The sequence below is a fragment of the Suricata suricatta genome, chromosome 1 (assembly GCF_006229205.1).
Source record: "Suricata suricatta isolate VVHF042 chromosome 1, meerkat_22Aug2017_6uvM2_HiC, whole genome shotgun sequence".
In the NCBI taxonomy this organism is placed as follows: domain Eukaryota; kingdom Metazoa; phylum Chordata; class Mammalia; order Carnivora; family Herpestidae; genus Suricata; species Suricata suricatta.
Genome location: NC_043700.1, coordinates 174417149 through 174439418, shown reverse-complemented (window position 1 = coordinate 174439418; position 22270 = coordinate 174417149). Strand labels below are relative to the sequence as shown.

At 47.3% G+C, this 22270-nt stretch overlaps 1 protein-coding gene across 1 annotated transcript in view; it reads right to left on the bottom strand.

Annotated features, from left to right (window-relative positions):
* SEL1L3 (SEL1L family member 3) overlaps positions 1–19028 on the bottom strand; it is a 99972-nt gene extending 80944 nt beyond the window's left edge. Inside the window, exons 1-2 of the mRNA XM_029947925.1 lie at positions 18958–19028; positions 8159–8729 (exon numbers count right to left, since the gene is read on the bottom strand). Coding sequence (XP_029803785.1) covers positions 8159–8729; positions 18958–18981 — 595 coding nt within the window. The 5' untranslated portion in view covers positions 18982–19028. The remainder of the gene's footprint in view (positions 1–8158; positions 8730–18957) is intronic.
* Positions 19029–22270: the final 3242 nt, after the last annotated feature.

The following is a 22270-nucleotide window of genomic DNA, read 5'->3' as shown; positions in this document are numbered from 1 at the left end:
CGGCTCAGGTCATGATCTCACAGTTCGTGGGTTCGAGCCCCGCGTTGGGCTCTGTGCTGACTGCTAGCTTAAAGCCTGAAGCCTGTTTCAGATTCTGAGTCTCCCTCTTTCTCTGACCCTCCCCTGCTCGTGCTGTCTTTCAAAAATAAATATTAAAAAAAATTTTTAAGAGTATGTTTAGAATTTGCAGGTAGAAAAACTTAAGTCCAAAATTTAGGTACAAAGAGGATAAGAGGCTTGCCCAGGGTCCTCTAAAGTATAAATCCCGAGAGAGAGCAGAGACATTACTTCAATCATTACCCCATCCCTGATACCCAGAAAAGCACCCACCACTTAAGGCTCCACAAATATTGAGGGACTGACTGAATGAATAAATGAATGGACAAATGAGCAGTGTGGCCAGGTCAGGATGTAAACCTGCCTCTCTCTTGCTCAACATGTTTCACAATTCTATAAGGTGCCCCGTGCCCCCCAAATCTGATCACTGCCTCTCTTCTTTCAGACCCTTCCCCCATAAACATAAAATACCAGGAAAACAGTTCAGGTTTGGAACCCACCCCCTTGACTGTTTTACTTGATTTATTTCCTCAAACTTTAGAGCAAGAAAAGCCACTAGATTTTGTGTGGAGCAAACTCCTTCATTTGGAGACAAGGAATGTGTTAGTGTCTCGTTGATGGTTTTATGGCTAATAAGAGATGCAAGTATGACTCAAAGCTGGTCTCCCGCTACTAACCCAATGGGCTTCTTAGTAAACCACATCGTATCCAAAGGCCTTATCAAAAAGAACTCATGCTGAGGGGCAGCTGGCTTGCCCCTACGCGGTCTCACTAGTGGTCAAAACACTGAAATAAGCCCATATTGATTAGAGGATAGGGGCCACGTTGACCCTCCAGGGCCTTATCGCTACTACCCATCCAGGCTCTCCTTCAGGGTACAGCCTGGCTCAGCAAAAACCGCCAGCACTGCCCTTCTTCAGCACTATGGCTAGTGCCTGGGAGACTGACCAGGGCCCCCATCTAATCTAGGTGGGGTGGCTGGGGGTGGTCATATAACCCATTCTCCAGGTCAACAGAGCGGCCCGAGCCCCAACAAAGACACCTGCTCTGGAGAGGGTCCCATTTCCACATAACAAAACCCTCCTGAGGACACGCTTCAAACACCACCACAGTGACCCAGGGGAGGCCTCAGCCCGTTTGTGGGGAAGTTAGAGATAATCCTGAGGCCAAAAATAACCAGCTAAGAGTCTATTAGTGGAAACGGGAGGAAAAGAAGTCAAGATTTTCCAAGCTGGAGAAGGAAAACTAGAGTCCGGGTAACTCAATGGTACTTCCCAAACACAGGCCATTAAAAGACAGGAGTGTTTAGGTGTTTCATTTTCTTTAAAAGCAAAGCCTGAGAATGAAAATTCAGTTTTCTAGTAAGTATGATTTAGGACAGAACTTCCCCCCAAAGGACACCAGGCAGTGAAGTGGGTGAGTAAGGAAGTCAGTGGAATATTCAATAGTAGGAGTGTTAAGAATAAAATAAATTCGACTCCCAGGATTTTATCCTCCGAACATACTTGTAGGTGTGTACAAAGATATACATACAGGGATGCTCTGTGAAACCTTGTTGTTAACAGGAAAGTACTGGAGGTGACCTGCGTGACCATTCGCAGGGGACAGGCTAAGTAAATTACGGGCTGTCAGGCAACCAGGCTTGCTAAGCAGCCATTGAAGAGAATGAGGTCGTGTAACGTGCAGTGTATAGAAAAATCTCTGCTGTATTGTTACTGAGCGTAGGACAGAGTTTATAGCACCTTCCCATGTGTGTATGAAGAGAAGACCATCAACTTAATGCCTATATGAGCAGAGAACATTTCTGGAAGTGAGTCTGCCTCTAGGAAAAGGACTTGAACACAGAGTGGGTGGGAACTCGCTCTCCCTTCCATCCCTTCTACACTATATGAATTTTTTTACCAGGTACATGTATTCCTTTTTAGGCTAAAAAAGCAGAGAACGAAGTCTGCGCATTTCCACGCAGGCAGGGAGAAGGGACAGCCACATTCAGAGGCCTCCCCGGCCTGGCCCTCCGCGGCTATTCAATCTGTTTCAAAGAGACAAAGTCCAGTGGGTGAGGAAAACAGGATGATTCACATCAGTAAAAATTCAACTTAAAAAAAGAGTTTTCCTTCTAATTTAGAACCTGGGTTAGGGCTGTATTAGCATATTTCAGAGAGGCGGCATAGAAAGTTGAAGGAATCAGGAAGCTTGGACTCCCGTTAAACCAGCTGAGCCGTGGTGTTCTCCTCTGAAAAGAAAGGATGAGAATAATACTCTTTCCCAGGGGACTATTATGAGGATTAAATGAGACAATGTGCACAGAAAAAGTATTGTGAAAATCATAAAGGGCAAGGCAGATGCTAGGCATTAATTAGCATTATTACTGAGAAATTCAGATACCATGATTAACTGGTGGGGGAGAAATAAGTCTCTTTTTTTTTTTTTAATAAAAGTGCCAAATACATAGTTCTCATAGCTATAAACATTATCATCATGTCATTGACTTAAGTAGTCTCCCTGCATAAACTGGTATTTTCACAGAGACAGGTAAAGCCTGGCTTCGACATCTGATTTAGTTCTCCCATTCCTTTGTTGTAATGGAATTTTGTTACAAGAAATCACACTCCTAATCCTTTGGATCTGAAGATGATACCAGATTTTTTAGCAAAAGGAAAAGAGAATGGAAAAAAAGGAAACTGCCACGTTCTTCATTTTTGTCCTAAAAGGGAAGATCAGAAAAATGTCCACATAGACAGTAGGGCAGAATGCTTAATACACCTTAGCGTGGCGTTTACGAATCTTCAAAGCGTGGTCCCAACCTGCTATTCTAGTGTAATTTCCTGAATTGCCCAACTCACACCTGAGACTCCTCTACCTGGGTGAACAATGCAGAGCATGACGCTGCTACTCCACATCGCCACCCCGTGGCGGACACTGGTAATCGGTCCGCACGCCACTCTCACGTGGCCCAGAATCCTTCTCCACGCCACGCTCTAGGTGGCCACCCCAAACACTCAGAGGTGGCGTGCAAGATAAAACCTGTTTGCCACCCCGCACACGGAGAGAGGCAGGTTCATCGCCATTCTGCCACCGGGCTGCATTTTCTCCTCTTTCATGCCTTCCCTTCTCCCTGGATGCCATTCCCCCTCCTCTTTTTCTGACTATGAAAACTCCAGTCACCCTTCAAGTCTCTGTTCAAACGTCACCTCCTCTGTGAAGAAGTCACGCACCATTCTGCACGCACAGAGACTGCTCAATAACTTTTGTCAATGAGCGAATGACTTGAAGTCAATAGTCTGATCACGTCCCTCCAGAGTAGAGACTAATAGTTACGTGTGGGGGTTGGGAACCCGACTACCTGGGTTCCAATCTCTGCTCCATCACGATGAGCGGTGTGACCTTAGACAAGTCACTCTACCGCTCTGAGTCAGTTCCTCCTCTGCAAACATGACAGGCGGGCGCTGGGCAGATTAAATGAGATACGGAAAGCGCTTAGCACGATGCCTAACACACAGTGAGTACGCAGTAACGGAAAGTGGCTGCTACTCTTGGTGCCTGTTTTTCCCGCGCACTTAGGCACCTAAAGACAGAGGGGCCATGTCTGCATCTTGGAGCCTCCTGACTTAGGAAAGAAATTGATACACAGTAGGTGCTCAATCATTCTTTGTTTAGCTGACCCGAACATGAGGCACCTTGTGTGGGGAAAGCCAGAGGGTGAAGAATTCATTTCTGAGGCTGGGGGTGAAAAAAAGAAAAGAAAAACAATCTTTGGGGCAGGGGTGGGGGAGGAGGGAAGATTTGAGCTGGCCACCCAAAATACGGGTATGATTTTTGCCCCTGGTGTGGCAGAGCGGAGGTGGTATTGGGGGGCTGTGGGGAAGGCTAGTCCTTCCTCCCCACACCCTGTAAAAGAAACTGATTTAGTCAAGGCAGGAGGTGAGGAATCGCAGACTCAAACCACGAGGGCAGGGCAAAGGTGAGCTCATGTATGGTTGTCAAAGAGAACCACTGACCAAGAGATGGCGTCCTAACCAGCACCGCCCAGATGGGCTCTGCTAGAGCTGTGGTGTGTGTGTGTGTGTTTGCGTGCACACGCATGTGCGCCAGCCTTGGGACAGCACACAGCCGCCCACTACCCCTGCATGCTCCCTGATGTGGCAACACAGCTGTGTGAGGATGTCCCAGTGCCACGGTCACACAGCCATACAAGAAAAAGGTCCTTGCCCCGTGGCTAAGAGCCTTCATCACTCAATTCACAAAGAGTCACCGCATGCCCTGTGCGTGCTGGGAGCTGCGGTGGGCACCGCACAAAACAAGCCAGGACCTTGGCATTACGGAGCTTGCCTACCAGACGGAGACACTCAACGGGCAAAAAAGCAATGACGCATATTTAATTGCAATGTCTGGTGACAATAAGGCGGAGAAGGAAAATAAAGATAGATGACAACAGGGTGAGAGTGGTAGGGGCAGGGCTGCGTCATAGATAAAGTGGTCAGGGGAGTCTTTTCTTCCGAGATGACATTAGCACAGAGGTCTGACACAAGGGAGCGAGCCATGGAGAGAAAAGGAACAGGGACATAAACGTCCCAAAGGGACAATGAACTCGGGAAGCTCAAGGAGGGGCAAGCAGGCCCCTGTGGTCAAAGCAGGTGGATGGGGGTGGGAAGCATGGCAGGAGAGGCGGGGGGAAGGGGACAGGAACAGGAAGAGGATGGGGACACCTTGCAGGGGCCATGGTAAGGGTCTTGGGCAGGCTCTTCCTCACTATAATGGGAGGGACAGCCTGTGGGGGGCGGTGTGCCCCGCTTGCACCAGCTGCCATGTGGGGAATGAGGGTAAAGCCAAGCTATGACACAGGCCAGGAGGACAGCAATACGTGTGTCAAGCAGCATTTGAATATGCAACATGGTCTGAAGACGGGGGCGATGGGACCAGCGGACTTGTCACCTCTCATGGCAGGATAGGCATGAAGAGAAGTCTAGGGGGGCCTAGGGTTCCTGCCTGTGTTGCAGATTTTTCTCGATGATCATGCATGAGTGAGACACACGTGTAACTGCTGAGGGACGACTGCTAACGCCTGGTCCCCTCCCCCCAGGAAATGGACAACAGCGAGTGGAGCCGCAGGTGTGATGTGCCCGGCCACCTACGGCCCACATGCCCAGAATGCAGCCGGAGCAGGTGCACCAGGAGGGCATGCGGCCAAGCCTTGGCACACACGTGTCCTGAAAGGCTGCTGACTTCTGATCCGGGCAAGGTTTTCTCAGCAGGGCCGGACAAACGTCTACCTGTACGTCCACCAAACATCAGATCACCGGCCTGGCTTGGCACGGTCCTGGCAAAGGAGATAGCTTGGAGAGGTGGGGGGCGTGGGGGGGGCATGTCTGGGTGCACACAGCCCTCCCCTCGGGAGCCTAACCTAAGCCTTCGGTGGAGAGGGACTCAGCCACACTCACAGAACAGTCGTGCATGGGGACCTTGGCTTGCTCTCTCTGTTTAAAGGAAAAAGAAAATGAAAGCAAGTCAGGGAGCCCTTCAGTTCAGACGTGGAGCCCTCGTAGCACACCAGGCACTCGACACAGAAAACGTCCCCCTCACCCCACACCAGTGCTGGCTGCGGACTGCCAGGCGACCAGACATGAAAGGCACCCCCGCGGCGCCCTAATGCCATCTTGTTGTTTCGACTTGACTCTTGTTCACCCAGAGCCGAATAAAGAAGCCCCTGCTAAGAACGAGCCAGAGGCCTGGCCCCCTTCCATCGCACAGGCGTATCAAGTACAAAGGTCACGGACACTGTCCACGGGGCTGCCGCAGACGCTCTTTTGATTCCTCTTTGAATGAGAGGGAGAGGAAATGTTCCCCTTTCTGGTGAAGAAATCACAGCCATGCTCAGTGGAGCTGGTTTGAGATGGCCTGGAGCCCCCTCCCCCAGGTTTTGGTGACTTTAATTATTAGAAAAGGTTTTCCTCTGCCTTATGCTTTTATTAGATTTGTTCTCACCCCAAAAGTAATGCTTGGAAGAAGGTGGGGAGAAAAATCCCACTGCGCTATTCCGAAGCGCCGTGACTATGGGAAAGAAAGACAAAAGAAAGAAAAGGCGGCTTCCACATTGAGGGCAGGTTCGGGCGCCCTAAGACCTTGGCCAGGCCATAGATGGCTTCATTTAAAACCTTCCCGCTTGCAATTTAGTCATTGTTCAATGAGAAATATGTGATTTGCCAAACATGAAATGGAATCATTACGCCCTGACGAGATGGGAGGCAAATCAAAACTGGCTGTGTGCGCCTCGTGCTTCCTTCTCCTTAATAAATTAGGTCTCCCCGTGGAAGGCATTCCAGAAAGATGCTAGCATGGGGTTCTGCCTGGAAGAAGGTTGCACACTGATCGTCAAAATGCAGGCAGTTCCATTGGTTAATTACTCGCCCGCCCCTACCCCCAACCCGCATATGCACAGAAAAAAAAATCTGCCTTCTTCTTCTCCATATCAGTATTTAAAAGCACCACCCAAGCATGGAATAAGCCAGACACAGAACCAGGCTAATCAGACAGAACGCAGGATAAGATTGCATGGAACTATTCAGATGCAAAAGTGCACGAAAAAACTGGTGGGTTCTGAATAAGGTCTGCAGTCTAGTTCAATAGCACTAGATCCACCTCAGTCCCTGGCGCTGGATGTCACCCTACAGTTAGGAAAGACGTCACCATTAGGGGGAAACCGGATACACAGGACTCTCTACCACTTTTGCAACTTCTTGCAAATCTAGAATTATTTCAAAAGAAAGAGATTTTTTTTTTAACGGCAGATGTGTTCGGTCTATGCCAAGTAGGCTCTGAGCAACTGCATGCTGCATAGACGCCTTAAGTTGTCATTATATGCAGGATCTTTGGGGGTGGCCCCAGGAAATGTTCATAGCCATTGTCTTCTCAGTGTTGTTAAGTCATCTTGCCCCAAACCAGACCAGGAGTGGTCAGGATCTCTCGAGGAAGGGTCTGCGGTCGCGGTCATGGTCACGGGCCCAGGGGTTTTCTCCAAGCCCACCTGGGGGTTGGGCCACAGTTACTCTAGATCAAAGTCCCACCAGTTCTGCAGCTGCTCTAGAGGCCCCCAAGCTTTAAGATACACCAGACTCACGGGAGTGTGTTTAAAATGCTGATTTCAGGGCCCTGCACCCCACAGATCTTGACTGAGTAGGATACGGGGCCTGGAAATCTGCATTTACAACAAGAGTCCTGGGTGACTCCGCCGCAGCTGGTCCTAAGGCCACACTTCAGAAAGCACTGCCGGGTTCCAGGTGAGTGCTGGGAGCGCGGCCAGGTTGGCTCCCACTGCAGGATGAACAGAAGGGCTGGCAGGCACCCAGCAGCCACACAGCAAGGTGCCCCTCTCACCAGTGGAGAGAACTAAGTTCTCTCCAGAGCCCCCCGGTGCTCAAGGATGGGCGTGGGAATCTCCCGTATTGGTCCTCCAGTGGCTATGATTGTGTAACCTTTAGGATAAAAGGCAGAGTTTGGACTGTATCATCATGATGGCTACTTTTGCTGAGGGTTGGTTATGTGTTAAGCAAATTACATCTCATTTATTTTTCACAGCACTGCTTTCAGGGAATTGTTACTTATTATCCTGGTTTAACGGATAAGAAAACTGAGGCTCCAGAATTCCAAGGTTACTCCGGCAGAAAGCGGCAGAGTGAGGAGTTGAAACCCAGGTACGTTGGGCGGAAAACTCCCATGACTTCCTTCTCATCTCCTCCAGGAAAGAACACTCCACCTAAAAATAACTGATACTCGAAGGGTTCATGAGGGGAGAGAGGGAGTATCAGTGCCTGTTTCGTGGTACTAACGTTCCTTTCCAACTTCAGACCCAAGCCTCTCAAGGTCCCTCCATGACCTCTGTGACCTCCCAGTGCAGTCTCTTCTCTCCTCCTATTCCCCTCTCTTTGCCGTTTTACTCCCTCCCTCTTTGTCCCTAAAGTCCTAAACTACAGGCTCAGTGTGCCCGCTATTTTGCTTGCCCCTCCCAACCCCCCACTTCTAGTATGAGAACCTTCTCCTGCCATCGTCTCGTGGCTGGGCTACCTGAAGAAATAAGCATTAGGTTCCTTGCAAGGCAATGACCTACCATTTTCAAGAGGACACTGGGGAATCTTGTTTGCCCGAAGGTTCCAAATATAATCCATGTTCCACTCAAGGCACACTTGATGGTCTTTGAAAGGGCGTTCAAAAGGCGGGACTGTCTTCAGCAGAGTATAATTCTTAGCTACAGCATGTAGCAAATTTTCCTCCCATTTAACATTCAAGTCTCCACCACTATATTTGTGAGTAATCCAGGCGCGTAGTATCACCGCGGATACCGAAATGGAGTGTCTGATGAAATAATCATCTCTGTAAACCATGATGCTTGGAAATTTCACATGCACTATTTGTGTCCTGCTGGTGTGAAGATGCTTTTCATTCTTCCACCTCTTTTTGTACACAGGGATGCTACTTCTGAACTCGGACGAGACGACTGCTTCCAAATTGACAACGCAAGGCTGAGAGCATAAATACTCAACCGAGACTTCAGAAACGTTGCGGACATTCCCTTCAAAGGCGGTGAAGTAAATAAAGTCTTTGTAAGCCACGCTCTGTTCAGCTTTGGGTGTTACCGACGTCGTCAGAGATGTCTGCCTGCCCAAAGACGGCACAACATTCTGAAAAGGAAACAAAAAAAAAAAATGAAGAAAGAAATACAGAAAGTTTAAAAGTCCTCATATTAACAGACATGTGAATCATTTTCCTGGGATACAAAAATATCCATCTACATAAAGCAGAGAACGTGGGACATAAAAGATGGCAAAACCATTACTGAACAATTAGAGAAAAACCAACACACACACACACACACACACACATGAACATTAGGCCACATTAAACTCTCTCCCCAGACTCAGGAGCATCTGCTGATCAAAATGTGGCTTTCAAAGCTCTGTGGCAATCACTCCAGAGTCGGTTTCCAAATGGAGGAGCTAGTTCGCAACAAATTCAGTAGCTGCGAACCTGCCTTGGTGTGTAAAAAAGGGATGAGCCAGCTTCAGACATTTCCAAACTATTGTCCTGACTTCAAATGATGATCAGACGCAGCCAAATCAAAGGGTGGAAGAAGAGTTCAAAGTACACCCGAGAGGGCGCATGGTGGGGATGCCAACCTGGCCTCTTTTTCTCGTGTAAGTTCTGAGCCAGGACAAGCACGCACGACGGATGGACCGGCAGGAGGTTTCCGCTGCTCCAAATCACACACAGCCGGGCTCAGACCACAGACTGTGTTGTCTGATTCTTTCACCATGGATGGTGTTCCATGTGCCAAGAAGGGTTTTAGCCGTGTGTGTATTTACCTACTTCTTTATTTTTTTTTGACACTCCAAACAGAAAAGCAAAGTAAAAAATCAAAACCCCAACTTCTCTATTTCATGTAATTAGACTTATACAGCAATTAGAAGGTTAAGTAACAACTAGTTAATCACCTAATTTCACAGCTATCTGAAGTGGAAATCGTTATATAGCAGCTTATCTATGATACATTTAAGATATATGATACAATTTATTACTTGCCCATAAGCTACAACACAGCCTGCTTAATACCTTTCCTTAAATTCCACCTCTATACTACAATATGCTTGAGGTCCATGCAAAAAAGTAGCTACCTTTTATGTAGGAAATGGATGATTAAGTCTTTGGTGCTGTAAAAGCAACTTCATTTAAACAAAACCACCCCCACCACCAAAAAAAAGAAGAGGAAAAAAAAGTAAAGAAAATAATAAGGGAAAAACCCAAGACACACTTCCTATGGGAAAAAAAAAACCAGCATGTAATTTCTGTCCTTGACGGAATGTATTAAATAAGCAAACACCCCCAACAAGCAAAACAAGTACTGCAATGTAACAATATACCTACTTCTTTAAATGATGAAGACCTCTTAAAACGGTCATTCCTTCCAGAAGAAACCCCGGAAGTCGGTCATGAGATCAAGGCAATGTTTCGCGCATAAGGCGCTGATGTATGGGAGCTAAGAGCTCTTCTAAATATGACTTTGTGATTCAGGCATCCAAAACACAACAGCAAAAAAGTTACTTTGGACCACTTCACGCCCATTCGTAGGGCCATTCTCCAAAATCAAAAACAAAACAAAACAAAACTAACAAGCGCTGGAGAGGACGTGGAGAAACTAGAATCCTTGTACATGGCTGGTGGGAACGTAAAATGGCACAGCCACTGAGGAAAACAGTGCAACAACTCCTCCAAAAAAATGAAACATAGAATTACCACGTGACCCCACAATGCCACTTCTGGCTATCCACCCCAAACAGTTGACAACAGGGGCTCGAAGAGATGTGCTCACAGGCACACACCCAAGTTCACAGCAGCACTGTTTACAATAGCAGAGAGGTAGAAGTGACCTCGATGAATAAACGGATTCACAACATTCGATACACACACACCACGGAATATGACTCCGCGTGACAAAGGAAGTCTGACGCATGCTACAATATGGAAGAACTTTGAGGACATGATGCCAAGTGAAATGAGCCAGTCACGAGGAGCAAATACTGCAGGATTCCACCTAGACGGGCTACCTGCAAGCAGTCAGATTCATAGAGACAGAAAGGACGGTGGTTGCCAAGGGCTGCGGGGAGAAGACCGCGGGGGTGAGTGTTTAATGGGCACAGAGTTGCAGTTTTACAAGATGAAAAGAGTCCCAGAGATGGATGTGGTAATGGCTGCACAATAGTGTGAATGCACTTAATGTCCCTGAACTGTACACTTGAAAGTGCTTAATATGGTAAGTTTTGGGCTGTGAATATTTTTACAAGTTTACAGAAGAAGGTCACTGTGGTCTTTTCTAAAGGAGGAAGAAATAAGGACCCTTTCTTCACTTCTGGCCGAGGTCCACAGAGGAGCCTAAGACACAAAGTTGGGCACCAGGAAATCGCGTTTATAAAGAGCAGTGACAATATGCAGAACATGTCAGTGATCTGGTCACACTATAAGCAAGTCCTAAAGGAACACAATCCCAGGGGAAGGTCATTCTTCTTGGGGGTTCCAGAACAGCCTTCATGGAAAGAATGGTGTTTCAGTTGGGCTTTGAGGGACGAAGAGAAGTTCTTTAGGTAGAAAGGCAAAGGGAAAACACTGCAAGTGGTGTGAACAGCTTAGCAGGGGCGAGAAGGCAGGAAAACACAGATTCTGCACGTGGGGACCAGACAGAGGGCAGATGGCTTGACCGGAGAACAGGAGGAGGGGAAAGACACAAAAGGACACAGGGATATGAGGTTGAAAAAGGAAAGGCAGGGTTCCGGCTCTGAAGGAAGGACACTGAATCCCAGCCCAAGGAAATGTGGAATCTCATTCTATTAACAGTGAAGAATCAATGAAAGTTTCTGTAAAAGGGATTAGTGTTTCTATTTTAAAAGCACTGACAATCAACTAGAAACAAAGCTAACAATCAAGAAAAATGAGCAAAACAACATCGTCCAACAGTTAGTACATTCCCACTGATAGTAAAGGAAAGGCACAGGAAAACGACACTGAAGATATCAATTGGAACTTACTAGGTTCACAGAGATCAAAAAAGTCCAATAACACACTGTAGCGGCCAGATAGGCCTCTCAGGTATTACTGGTCAGAGTGATCTCTGTGGATGGGGGTCAGGCAATATCCATCAAAAGTATAAAAAACCTTCCAGTCCAGTAATTCCTCCTCAAGGATTTTATCCTACACACACACACTCAAACTGGTACACAATGATGTACGTGATTCTCACGGCAGCACTGTTTGTAATAGCAGAAGATGGAGACCTAATGTCCATCAAGAGAGAACTGGTTCAGGCACCTGGGTGGCTCAGTCGGTTAAGCGGCCAACTTTGGCTCAGGTCATGATCTCACGGTTTGCGGGTTCAAGCCCCACGTTGGGCTTTGTGCTGACAGCTAGCTCAGAGCCTGGAGCCTGCTTTGGATTCTGTGTCTCTTTCTCTCTCTGCCCCTCCCCTGCTCGCTCTCTCTCTCTCTCTCTCTCTTTCAAAAATAAATAAACAATAAAAAATTTTTTAGTGGCGCCTGAGTGGCTCAGTCAGCGAAGTGTCTGACTTCAGCTCAGGTATGATCTTGCAGTTCTCGAGTTCAAGCCCCACGTCTGACTCTGTGCTGACAGCTCAGAGCCTGGAGCCTGCTTCGGATTCTGCATCTCCCTCTCTCTCTGCCCCTCTCCCACTCACACTCTGTCTCTCTCTCTCTCAAAAATAAACAAACATTAAAACAAAGAGAGAGAAACCACTGTCTCAATAAATGATAGTACATCCACCCCTGGAGTACTATACAGCTATTCAAAAGAGCTTCATGTACAGATAATGAAATGATCTCCAAAGTTTGAGTTTTTTAAAAACATTTGAGTTTTATTTTTAAAGGGAAGATATACACATATTCGCTTTAATGCACACAGCACTCATTGCTCACATGGAGAAGGGGAAAGTGACCAGAAGACAGGGAAAGAGCGGGGCGTTGGCGATATATTCTTATTTATATCTGGAATTGTGTATCACATGAATGTTGCAACAGAACAAAACAAAACAAAGTAGGGCAGAGGGAGAAACACAACTGTCCTAAAGATGAAAATAAAAAATGTAGTTGTTCCAAGTGGCAGAGTGAGGAGAGGAGAATGGCCATTCCTTTTGATTAGTCATGGGAAAAGTGTGGGAAGAACTATGTAGAGGCGGGGACAGTCCAAACTGCCCCTGCAGTGAGGGGCTTAATTGTTTTATGGCTCAGTTATACTTCCAAATTACAGGGGGGGAAACAAACATAAAAATAACCTTATAATTAGAAGCGACAACTGTTGGAGGCGACAAGCCCTTGGCCATGAACCAGCCCATCCCGTTCTTCCAACGAGGAATTGGTCACTGACAGGTGATGTTCTCTGACATCACCAGGCTGGTGGCTTAGCAGACGCAAGCCCCGAAGCCGGGGGCCCCCCGTTTTTACTCCTTCTCCCCTGTCTACACCCCACAGCACACAATAGCAAGACTGAAGAGCTGCCAGGCTGAATTCTGCTTCCTTGAGAATGAGAGATGCCCCCAGCGTTTGTCCGTAAGCGGTGGTCTGTCAGATGTGTGCAGGTGTGGCCCACCGCCCGAGATGGGACTCCGGTGTGGAGCCCCACAGCAGAGCGTGGCTGAAGCCGGAGGCCGCTGGTGCAGAGGGAGGCTGGGCGGCACAGCAGCCCACGGGGGCTGGTGCCCCTCGTACCAGGTGCCCGTGGCCCTGCCCTCGCTCAGTGCCCCAGGAGGAAGAGATTTGCCCAGTGAGTGAGGCAATAGAGAGTGGAGTCCAGCACATGCTGTGGTATATTAAACATTACCTTGTGTTCTTTTTCAAAGGATGACTTTAAACCTCTTCCTCATTCCTCTTATGTGAACCTTAAAAACTCACCCTAGCCCTCTTCTCCCACTTCAATTTTTTTTTTAAGTTTATTTGTTTTGAGAGAGAGCAAGAGAGAATGTGTAAGCAGGGGAGGGGCAGAGAGAGAGGGAGAGAGAGACTGAGACTCCCAAGCAGGTTCCTCACTGTCAGCACAGAGCCCGACTCGGGGCTCCATCCCACAACCGTTGAGATCACGATCTGAGCTGAAATCAAGAGTCGGACATTCAACTGACTGAGCCACCCAGAACTCCAGTGAATGCTTCTTTTAAACAAAATTCTGGAGGAAAGACTATTCGATTTCACTAGATTTCATTGCAAGGTGCAGTGAGTAACAATGTCCATTATTTTACATCTTATCGCTAAACATGCATCATCCACTTTCCCAATTAGCGCAGCACGTTGAAACCAGCTTTGGCTTTGCTTGATGACCCGTGACTTTCTGCACACCGGGCTCATCATTGTGGAGACCAGTGGTGACGGATGTAAATGAAGAAGGTGTAGGACACCTGAGGGTGTACTGTCTCCAGGCCCTTCCCTCAAAATTCTGTTTTAAAGAAAATGTCTATATATGGATATGAAGATTATTTTCACGTACTTCCAAGTCCCCAGTGCAGTAAAACTAAATCCAGGGTTTATGGGTTCTAGATGCATGCTAGCCAGTACAGTAGCCACAGGTCACATGAAACCCTGGTCCAAATAAAGCTGTGCTGTACACGTAAAATATACACTGGGTTTCAAAGACAATTTTTCTTAAATGCAAAATATCTCATTAATATTTCTTATACCGATTATACATTGAAATGATCATACTGTGATGCAGGAAGCTAAATAGAGTATGTTACTAAAATTAATTTCACCTGTTTCTGTTTACTTTTTAAAAGTGGCTTTTAGAAAATTTGAGATTACCTAAATGTGTCTAACCTCCGTGGCTTACATTATATTTCTCCTGCGATTTTAGATTTGAAGTTAGCACAGACTTTTCCTCTATGAAAGGGCCGCATGGTGAGTATTTTAGGTTTGGTAGCCCATTTGGTGACCATGAAAACTATTCGGCTCTTCTGTGGTATCAAGAAAACCAAGAATGAGGGGCACCTGGGTGGCTCAGTCGGTTAAGCGGCTGACTTCAGCTCAGGTCATGATCTCACGGTTCGTGGGTTTGAGCCCCACGTCAGGCTCTGTGCTGACAGCCAGCTCAGAGCCTGGAGACTGTCTTCAGATTCTCTGTCTCCCTCTCTCTGTGACCCTCCCCAGCTCACGCTTTCTCTCTCTGTCTCTCAATAATAAATAAAAAGCATAAGAAAAAAGAAAATAAAACCAAGAATGAGCACAGCTGTGGTCCAGTACAACTTGGTTTACAAAAACAGGTGTCTGGCTGGCGGGGCCTGTGGGGCATAGTTTTCGGACTCCTGTTCTAAGATTATCAAGCTTTTATCCTAGATTTAGAATTTAGGAAAACACAAGATGACAGAAAATATGCATTTTGAAGGAATGATCATACCAAAGAACTGAGATTGGGCAATCAGGTATAATTTCTTATTTGATGGGTGCTTGATTTGTTATTTTGCTAAGGTTCCGGGCGGCGGTGCTGACATCTTCCTATTGTTTCTTTCAGTAATGATCTAAGTAGGATAAGTTGGAGTGAGGCCAAACATTTCAGGACTGGTAAATTTCATGGACTGAAATCCAGTCCATGGATTTCCATGGACTGAAATCAACTCAAAGATGATTTGAGAAGTGGGAGAAGCGTTTGTAAAAGAGAAGAACAATTTCAGGGCTGGACAATTGTTTTCTTCATCAAACAGGGGTGTGCTGACCCCTAAGGGGACCCTGACATCACCGTCTGTGCCTTTAAGGGCAAGGTCTAAATTCCTCAAGAAGGTGCTATGGTGTCCAGTCCCTTGGACACTCCTGCGGTGTAGGAGGCTGGCATTTTGTGGGCTGGAGCAGCCCCAGTGGGCAGCTGCCACACCACGAGTTGTGGCTACCTCTCCTATGTACAAAGCCAACACCGATTAGCAACACATCACACTCTAAATATTGATTAAGCTGAAGCTGATTTCCTGGCTCAAGTCATGTGTGTGCTTATGAGCTGTTTCCTGCCAGGAAAATAAGGCAATTAACTTGAAGAGTTTCAGCTACAGGCATGACACGTGTCCAACCTTCATAGGTATTTTCACATGCCAGCTTGCATTAGCGGAAGCGAAAAATTACCCCCAACGTTCCTTTGTTTAGATATTATGAGGTCAGAGTCCATGTCTTATTCATTGTTATGTCTCTGGCTTCTGAAACACAGGGAGGCCCACAGTCGGATTTTGGGTAAGCGCTTCCTGCTTCCTGTAGTGGGTATGACTGTTTCTGTCAGGACCCTCTGTGGTCTGACCTGGGTCACTGCCCCCAGGGACAGGGGTGGGGGACCACCTGTATATAAGGGCGAGGACTTCATCCAATCTTGAGTCCCTGCCTCCCATTCCTGAAATTCACAAGGCCTTTTGTGATGGGGGCCCTCTCCACTTCTCCATTCCCATCCAGCCGCCCTAATCTCTTCGTAAAGAACCCTTGCTCTTTGGCATCTGGGCCCCTGGGGGTTAGGGCTGACATGGCAGACCGAGGGGTCAGGGGAGGTGGCACTCTGACACCTACCTCACCCATTTAGGGTGGACTTCTCTCAGCTCTCAAGTCCCTCCAGACCTTCCAGACAACACCCCTACATTCTAGAACTTTCCATGTCTCCACACCAAATAAACAAATTAAATTTTTTAAATCTCCTATCCCTCTACCCTCTGTTAGACTCCCTGCTCATCGGGCAAGTTCATCCATGTTAATGTGATAATGAAAACAGTACTGCAGTAATGTTACATATCCATAGTTCTGGGCCAGCCTGTTGAAGAGGATGCCTTAAAAGCAAAGCCTAAATGCACTGTGGCTATAAGCAAGATTTGGGGGTGAGGGGGCATTTCCGTGCCCCTTAAATTATGCCATGTAGGCAGTCACAGAGATGTTCCACCTCGGAAGCTATGGATTTGCTCTGCACACAATGGAGCGGGCCTCTGAAAGATGCCTGAGCCCTCAAACATCTGTTTACACCAGACATAAGCCTTAATCAAAGTCAAATCTGACAATGTCACACACACTCACAAAACATAGATTCCCTTGTGTTTTCGTAATTGAGGCTGTATTGTACATTTCTTTTAAAGAAAGAAGAGGGTCAGTTAATGTTGCGTTTGTTATAAAAGAGCCCAAATTAGAGAACAAAATGCATTAGATTCAACCTGGGAATTGAAAAACAAATGAATCTATGTATCTTCTGGATGGAAAAAAAATCTATCAATTCTGTCAAAACTTCTTTTAGGATGACTGCATCTGATGCCTTTAAACAAAATCAATAAGAAGAAATTCTACTCAAATAATCTTCCCTGTTCTAAAAAGCTGAGAAAACGCGGCTCTTTTCTCCATATGGTCCACTTGTCATTTAAGGAAGGGACAGAGAGATTGCAGAGTCTTCAGTCATTCATGTCTTGTTATGGGAAGTTTATTTACACTAACATGTGTACGTGGGTTTGTGTGATATACAGATGAGAACTGACTGTCTGTTTTTCTCATTCCTGCCTATTCAAACCCATCGGTCACCTAAGAAAACCTTGGCTCATGAGTGCATTTTCCCTCCAAACTGGCTAGATCAAACTTTCCATAAGTCAAAAGGTAATTGTATTGGCTTAAAACGCCTACTTTTCCAATTTCTGCTGACTGGAAAGAAGCAAAACTCCTGTTAATGTCAACAAAGCATGCAATTAAACAGAATGGGCAGTGGTGTCGATATGGACTCCAAAATCGAGATGTGCCTTGGGAAATACTTCCCAGTTTACTAATATATGTCTTCCCAAAACAGAGAGCTGGCTAGAGAAACACCATCACAACAACGATCAATACCTCTGTTTGTGTTGCCTCCCTCCACCTCTTTAATTCTATTTGATATGCTATTTCTTTTTAATTTAAATCCTAAGAGGGTAACCAAGGTTCGGTTTGGTTTGATTTCATTGAGTACCTACTCTGTGCCGGGCAAGGGGACAGGTGCGGAAAGTCCCTCTTCTCACTCACTTCTAACCCCATCCTTCATGGAACATCTCCCTTCAAAGCTAACCTTCACCACAGCTCTGGGAGGGACACAGCATTCCAGTTTTACAGCGGAGACAATGGAATGGGTTCTGAGAGGGTAAGTTACTCGCCCAAGGCCAACCAGCTACTAAAAAAGAGAACCAAAATTCAAATCCTTATCTGACTCCAAAGCCAGCGATAGCGTCCTTCTTGCCTTCCAGTAACACCCAAAACGAGGCCCTCCACTCACCAACTTCCTTCTACACCTGTCCCACTGTCTGGCCACAGGTGGGGGGAGGTTGGGACTTGGCTCACTCTCATCCTGAAGGCGGGGTGGGGATGTGTGGGGGCTAAAGTCCTACCATGTCACTATGGCTTGTGGGAGGGGGGAGGAGGGTGGGTATCATCTTACCCACAAACATACACCCTGAACGGAGCCAGCTCCCCAGCTAAGGTAAGCCCTTCTCTGGATGCAGACGTCAGACAAGCAAGGGCAGCCAAAACAGAATGTCTCCAGCCATTCCACACTTGCTGCCCACCCTCCTGCTCCTCGGTTCCCCTCTCAAAGGACGAGCCAAGAAATGGGGCAACTGGAATTTACTGGAGGCTATTTATGGTCTACTCGAGTCTATCCATCTTCTCTGTGAACTGCCCGGGTTCTTGCAGCCTTCTTGTCTACCTTTCCTCCAGCTGCCTCCGTCAGTCAATTCATGGGCCCACACCCATGCCAACAGGAACAGAAGGCATGGAAAGAAAGAGACAAACACCATTGCTTGGGAGATTGTGGACTCTTTTGGCTGACGAGAAGTTGGAAGGTGATCTCTGTATTTCAGACACTCATTTTCACTCTTGGGCAAACGAGATAATTGAGAGTTCTCTATACCTCGTTTCGATCTTCCCAGGTCCTGTGTTCCACACAGAGTAAGGAGTTCATGAATACTTCTGAGGGGTAACCGGTGGTTTGTGGCCACTGATGGTGAATTCTGTCACAGTCACCGTCTGCTAACAATCCCCACATACATCTGTGCCACTAATGCCCTCTTATTTCTTTGTCCTCGGATTGTCTAACAAGTACAAATGTCCACTCTGAATATTTCAGCTCTACAGCTGACATCCATACTAGCCGTTGTGAGATCTGCTTTTCTCATTTAAGAAAAAATTATACATTCGAGACCAGAGTTAGGAATAGACAGAAATGCCTTCTGCAAGTGCCACTGACCTGGCAGGGGCAGCCTTAGTGGGTCTAGCCACGTCTGGATGAAGGTAAGAGTTAATGATGTAAGGGGGTCTGTTGGCACATCCTACACGGACCACACCACTCGGCACCGGTGACCTCAGTGGAAGCGATGGTGTCACCTTTTGCCTTCGAGGCCCTCACCTGCTCTGAGGAGGCTCTCTGCATCTTGACCTTTGGCGACCTTAGAAATTTCTGGCAGCTGCTGGAACCAAGGATCATCTTTTCCGAAATCTGCTTGGCATCGTTCCGTGACTTATCTTTCAGGCCTCGTCACAATTATTCATGCTTTGGCAGTATCCTAGCTACAGTCACAGTGCTGTTCTTGGGCTGAGACTGAAGGTTACTCTGTCCCAGCCAATGGGGAAGAAAGGCACCGGCTGCCTCAGGACCCTGGCTCCGGGAAGCACGCACCGCCCCCCCCCCCCAAGGACAGGGGCCGCAAGGCATCTGTTCAGAAAACCACCTCACCCTCCAGTCCTTGCAGACGAGCGAACAGGTGGGGATGACGATGATTGGCTGTGGAATTAATTCCAAGGCACACTCGCTCTACGCCTGGACACCCACATTCGTTCAAATTCAAGTGCTAAACCCCACCTGCTGCCTCCGGACTACAGAAAGACCCCATCTTTAACCTCTCCATCACGGATGGCAAATATTTTCTGGTTTCACCTATTTTTTTTTAACATCCTGCTTCGATTCTGTGGCCTGTGCTTCCTGCTTTGTGTATTTTAGGCTACTTTAGACATGACCTCACATCCTGGCCAATTGCACAGTGGCTGCTAATTGTAAGAGCTTTGCTAATGGCCCATGGGTGCATCTATCCACGAGAGGAATGGGTTCGATGCAGTAAAATCCAGAAAGCAGTAAGTCGGCATGGCTCAGGGCTGGGGCTCTGGAAGTAGAGAGATGTGAGAGGCAATCTTGGACTACCTGTGTGGCCCAGGGCAACTTACTTAACCTCTCTGAGTCTCAGTCTCATCTGAATGAGGATCATAACCGCTCCGATCTCACAAGGTTGTTGTTAAAATTAATACTGGATAATGGATATAAAGGACTTAATATAATGCAAACTATTATTGTTACTGCTGTCGTTCATGCCTCCAAATTATGGGATAGGTCTCCCCCACTAGTGTCTACCTATTTCTGAGATCCTGCCTCGTTATTTCACTCCACTTGCACCCTCCACTGCCGGCCTCGCCTCCCCCGACACCTCTCTTCCTCTACAAAGCATTCCTTGACAAGCAGAACGGATACAATTATGCAATTTTTTATCTGTTGTTTCCTGGATCTCATGTGTTTCTGGCAAATGTTTACATTTTCCCCACCTTGCACACTGAATTTCTCCAAGGTCAAGAAGCCTTACCTTTTAGGAGTGGCTCGGGTAGCACACACCTCTAGGGCAGAATCCCGAGCAGCCGGCTAGACCTTTAGAACAAAAGGAGAAACCCTTCTTCCAAATCACACTTTTGCTTTTCTGGGCTCGACAAAACCTTCTCATTTAGTTGCAAAAGGGCTGGCATGTGTCTCTGAGTCTTTCCTGTACAGTAGCCTATCTGAGGCCCATCTGAAGGAAGCACACACAGTCAGGAAGCACTGACATTTCCCTCCTCATGATCGTTCCAAATCCCATCCTTCTCTGCCTGCCAAGACGCTCATCCACGCTCCAGTTAGTTCCCACATTACAGTATTTTCTATAATCTCTCTTCGGAGCCCTCCCTCACGACTTCACTATCTCGCTCCATGCATAGCACCTCTTTCCCGTCTCTGGGACCTGTTCTCCTAAATCCCCCTGGGTCCAAACAGAACTTTGATACCTGCTCCAAAATCCGCCTCTGTTCCCGCACCACTAGGTCTTTAGGCTTTGCTCTTGTTCCTCTGATTTCTCGGGACTGACCAGAAGTCGTCTCTCCTCGCCAGCCTTGGATTTCCACGTGGAACTTTCCAGACCACCTGTACATTGTTTCACACACAACCCTACTACATCATTTCTGCCTCTGCGGGTAACCAGTGCCTTGTGGATGGGGATCATCTGTTTAAACTGAAACCCTGTCACTTGTTTTGGCAGTTTTATTTATGAGTCTGTGTGCTGTAACCCTGTGGCATAAATATTAAATAATAATATCTCTCGGGTGCAAAAAAAAAAAAAACCCATTCAGGTTAACAGACAACTTCTCATGAAAATATCAAGTAAATCCAACCATGAAATTTGGTACTTTAAGATATGAGGGAAAGCATGGATTGCTCAACAGGTAGATTCTAAAGAAGAATTACAATTTGCATTTTTACACCCTCTTGCTTCCAGAAACGCAACAGCCAAGAAGTAAAGAGTGTTAAAAGAAACTTGGGCTGGGTGGCAATTTCTCTGGAATCCAATTCTAACGCCTGACAATGTCTCCTAAGCAGTTTTTAGCTTCTGCGAAGACACATTTTGAATAACGGCAATACCACATAAATGAAAATAATTCTGGACAATGACATTGCTCAATTTTAAGCGTTCTGCGAATTTCCTATTACATCAGTTTCATGATTCAGCATTTTCTATTTCATTTATTTACAGTAATATATGGCGAGATAACCCAAGGTTTCTGCCGAATCCTGGAACATAAGGTAGGCTGGACAGGAAGGGTGTCACCTTCTGTAAATTTAGTATTGTTTAGGAGAATTCAAAGGAGAAGAAAGCAAGGCATCGAAGGAACTGAGGAATATTTCTCCCACCTTGTTCTGAGGGTTTAAATTACTCTGATATTTTAAATGAGCTGGTTTTGAAAAATAGGTTACTGCCATTTAGTTGATGACTGAAACAGAAGCCAAGAAGAGTGCAAATTGTAAACTGACGTGCATAAGCCAAACGTATTCTCTGAAATGACAATGTTCAAGACACAGCGAAAGTCCCCACTCGGGCGGTAAGCGTGTTTGTTACAAGAATGAGATCTCTGACTGGCATCCGCAACTTGGCCGGAGTGACCACGGAGGAGTTGAAGAGCGCTGGAAACGCTAGGGTCCTCGCCGCCGCTGCGTTGGCAGAAAGCGGTCCGGGCCAGGAGGCCCTGGTGGAAACTAAAAGGAGGTTTGAGGCGGGTGGCGTTGGCCGCGAGAAAGAGGCGAAGTTGGGCACGGGAAGGAAAGGAGCTGCGATACTGCGAGGGGAGCCCAGGACCGGGAGGGAAGGGGCTGGAGAGCCGCGCGCGGCGGTGGGGAGGACGCGCGGCCGGCGAGGCTCCCGGGTGGAGTGGGGACCCGGAGGGGGTCTCCAGGGGAACCTCACCCGGGTGTGGAGCGCGTCTCGCAGGGAGAGGAACGGACATCGGCGAGAGCGCCGCGCCGCAAGTCCGGTCCCCGCGCCCCTCTCCGCGCCCTGCGTACCCATCCCAGGTGCCGGGCGCGCCCGGGGCGCAGCGGCGCGGAAGGGAGAAAACTCGCGGCGCCGTACGGGCCCGCCGGGCGGAGGTCCCCG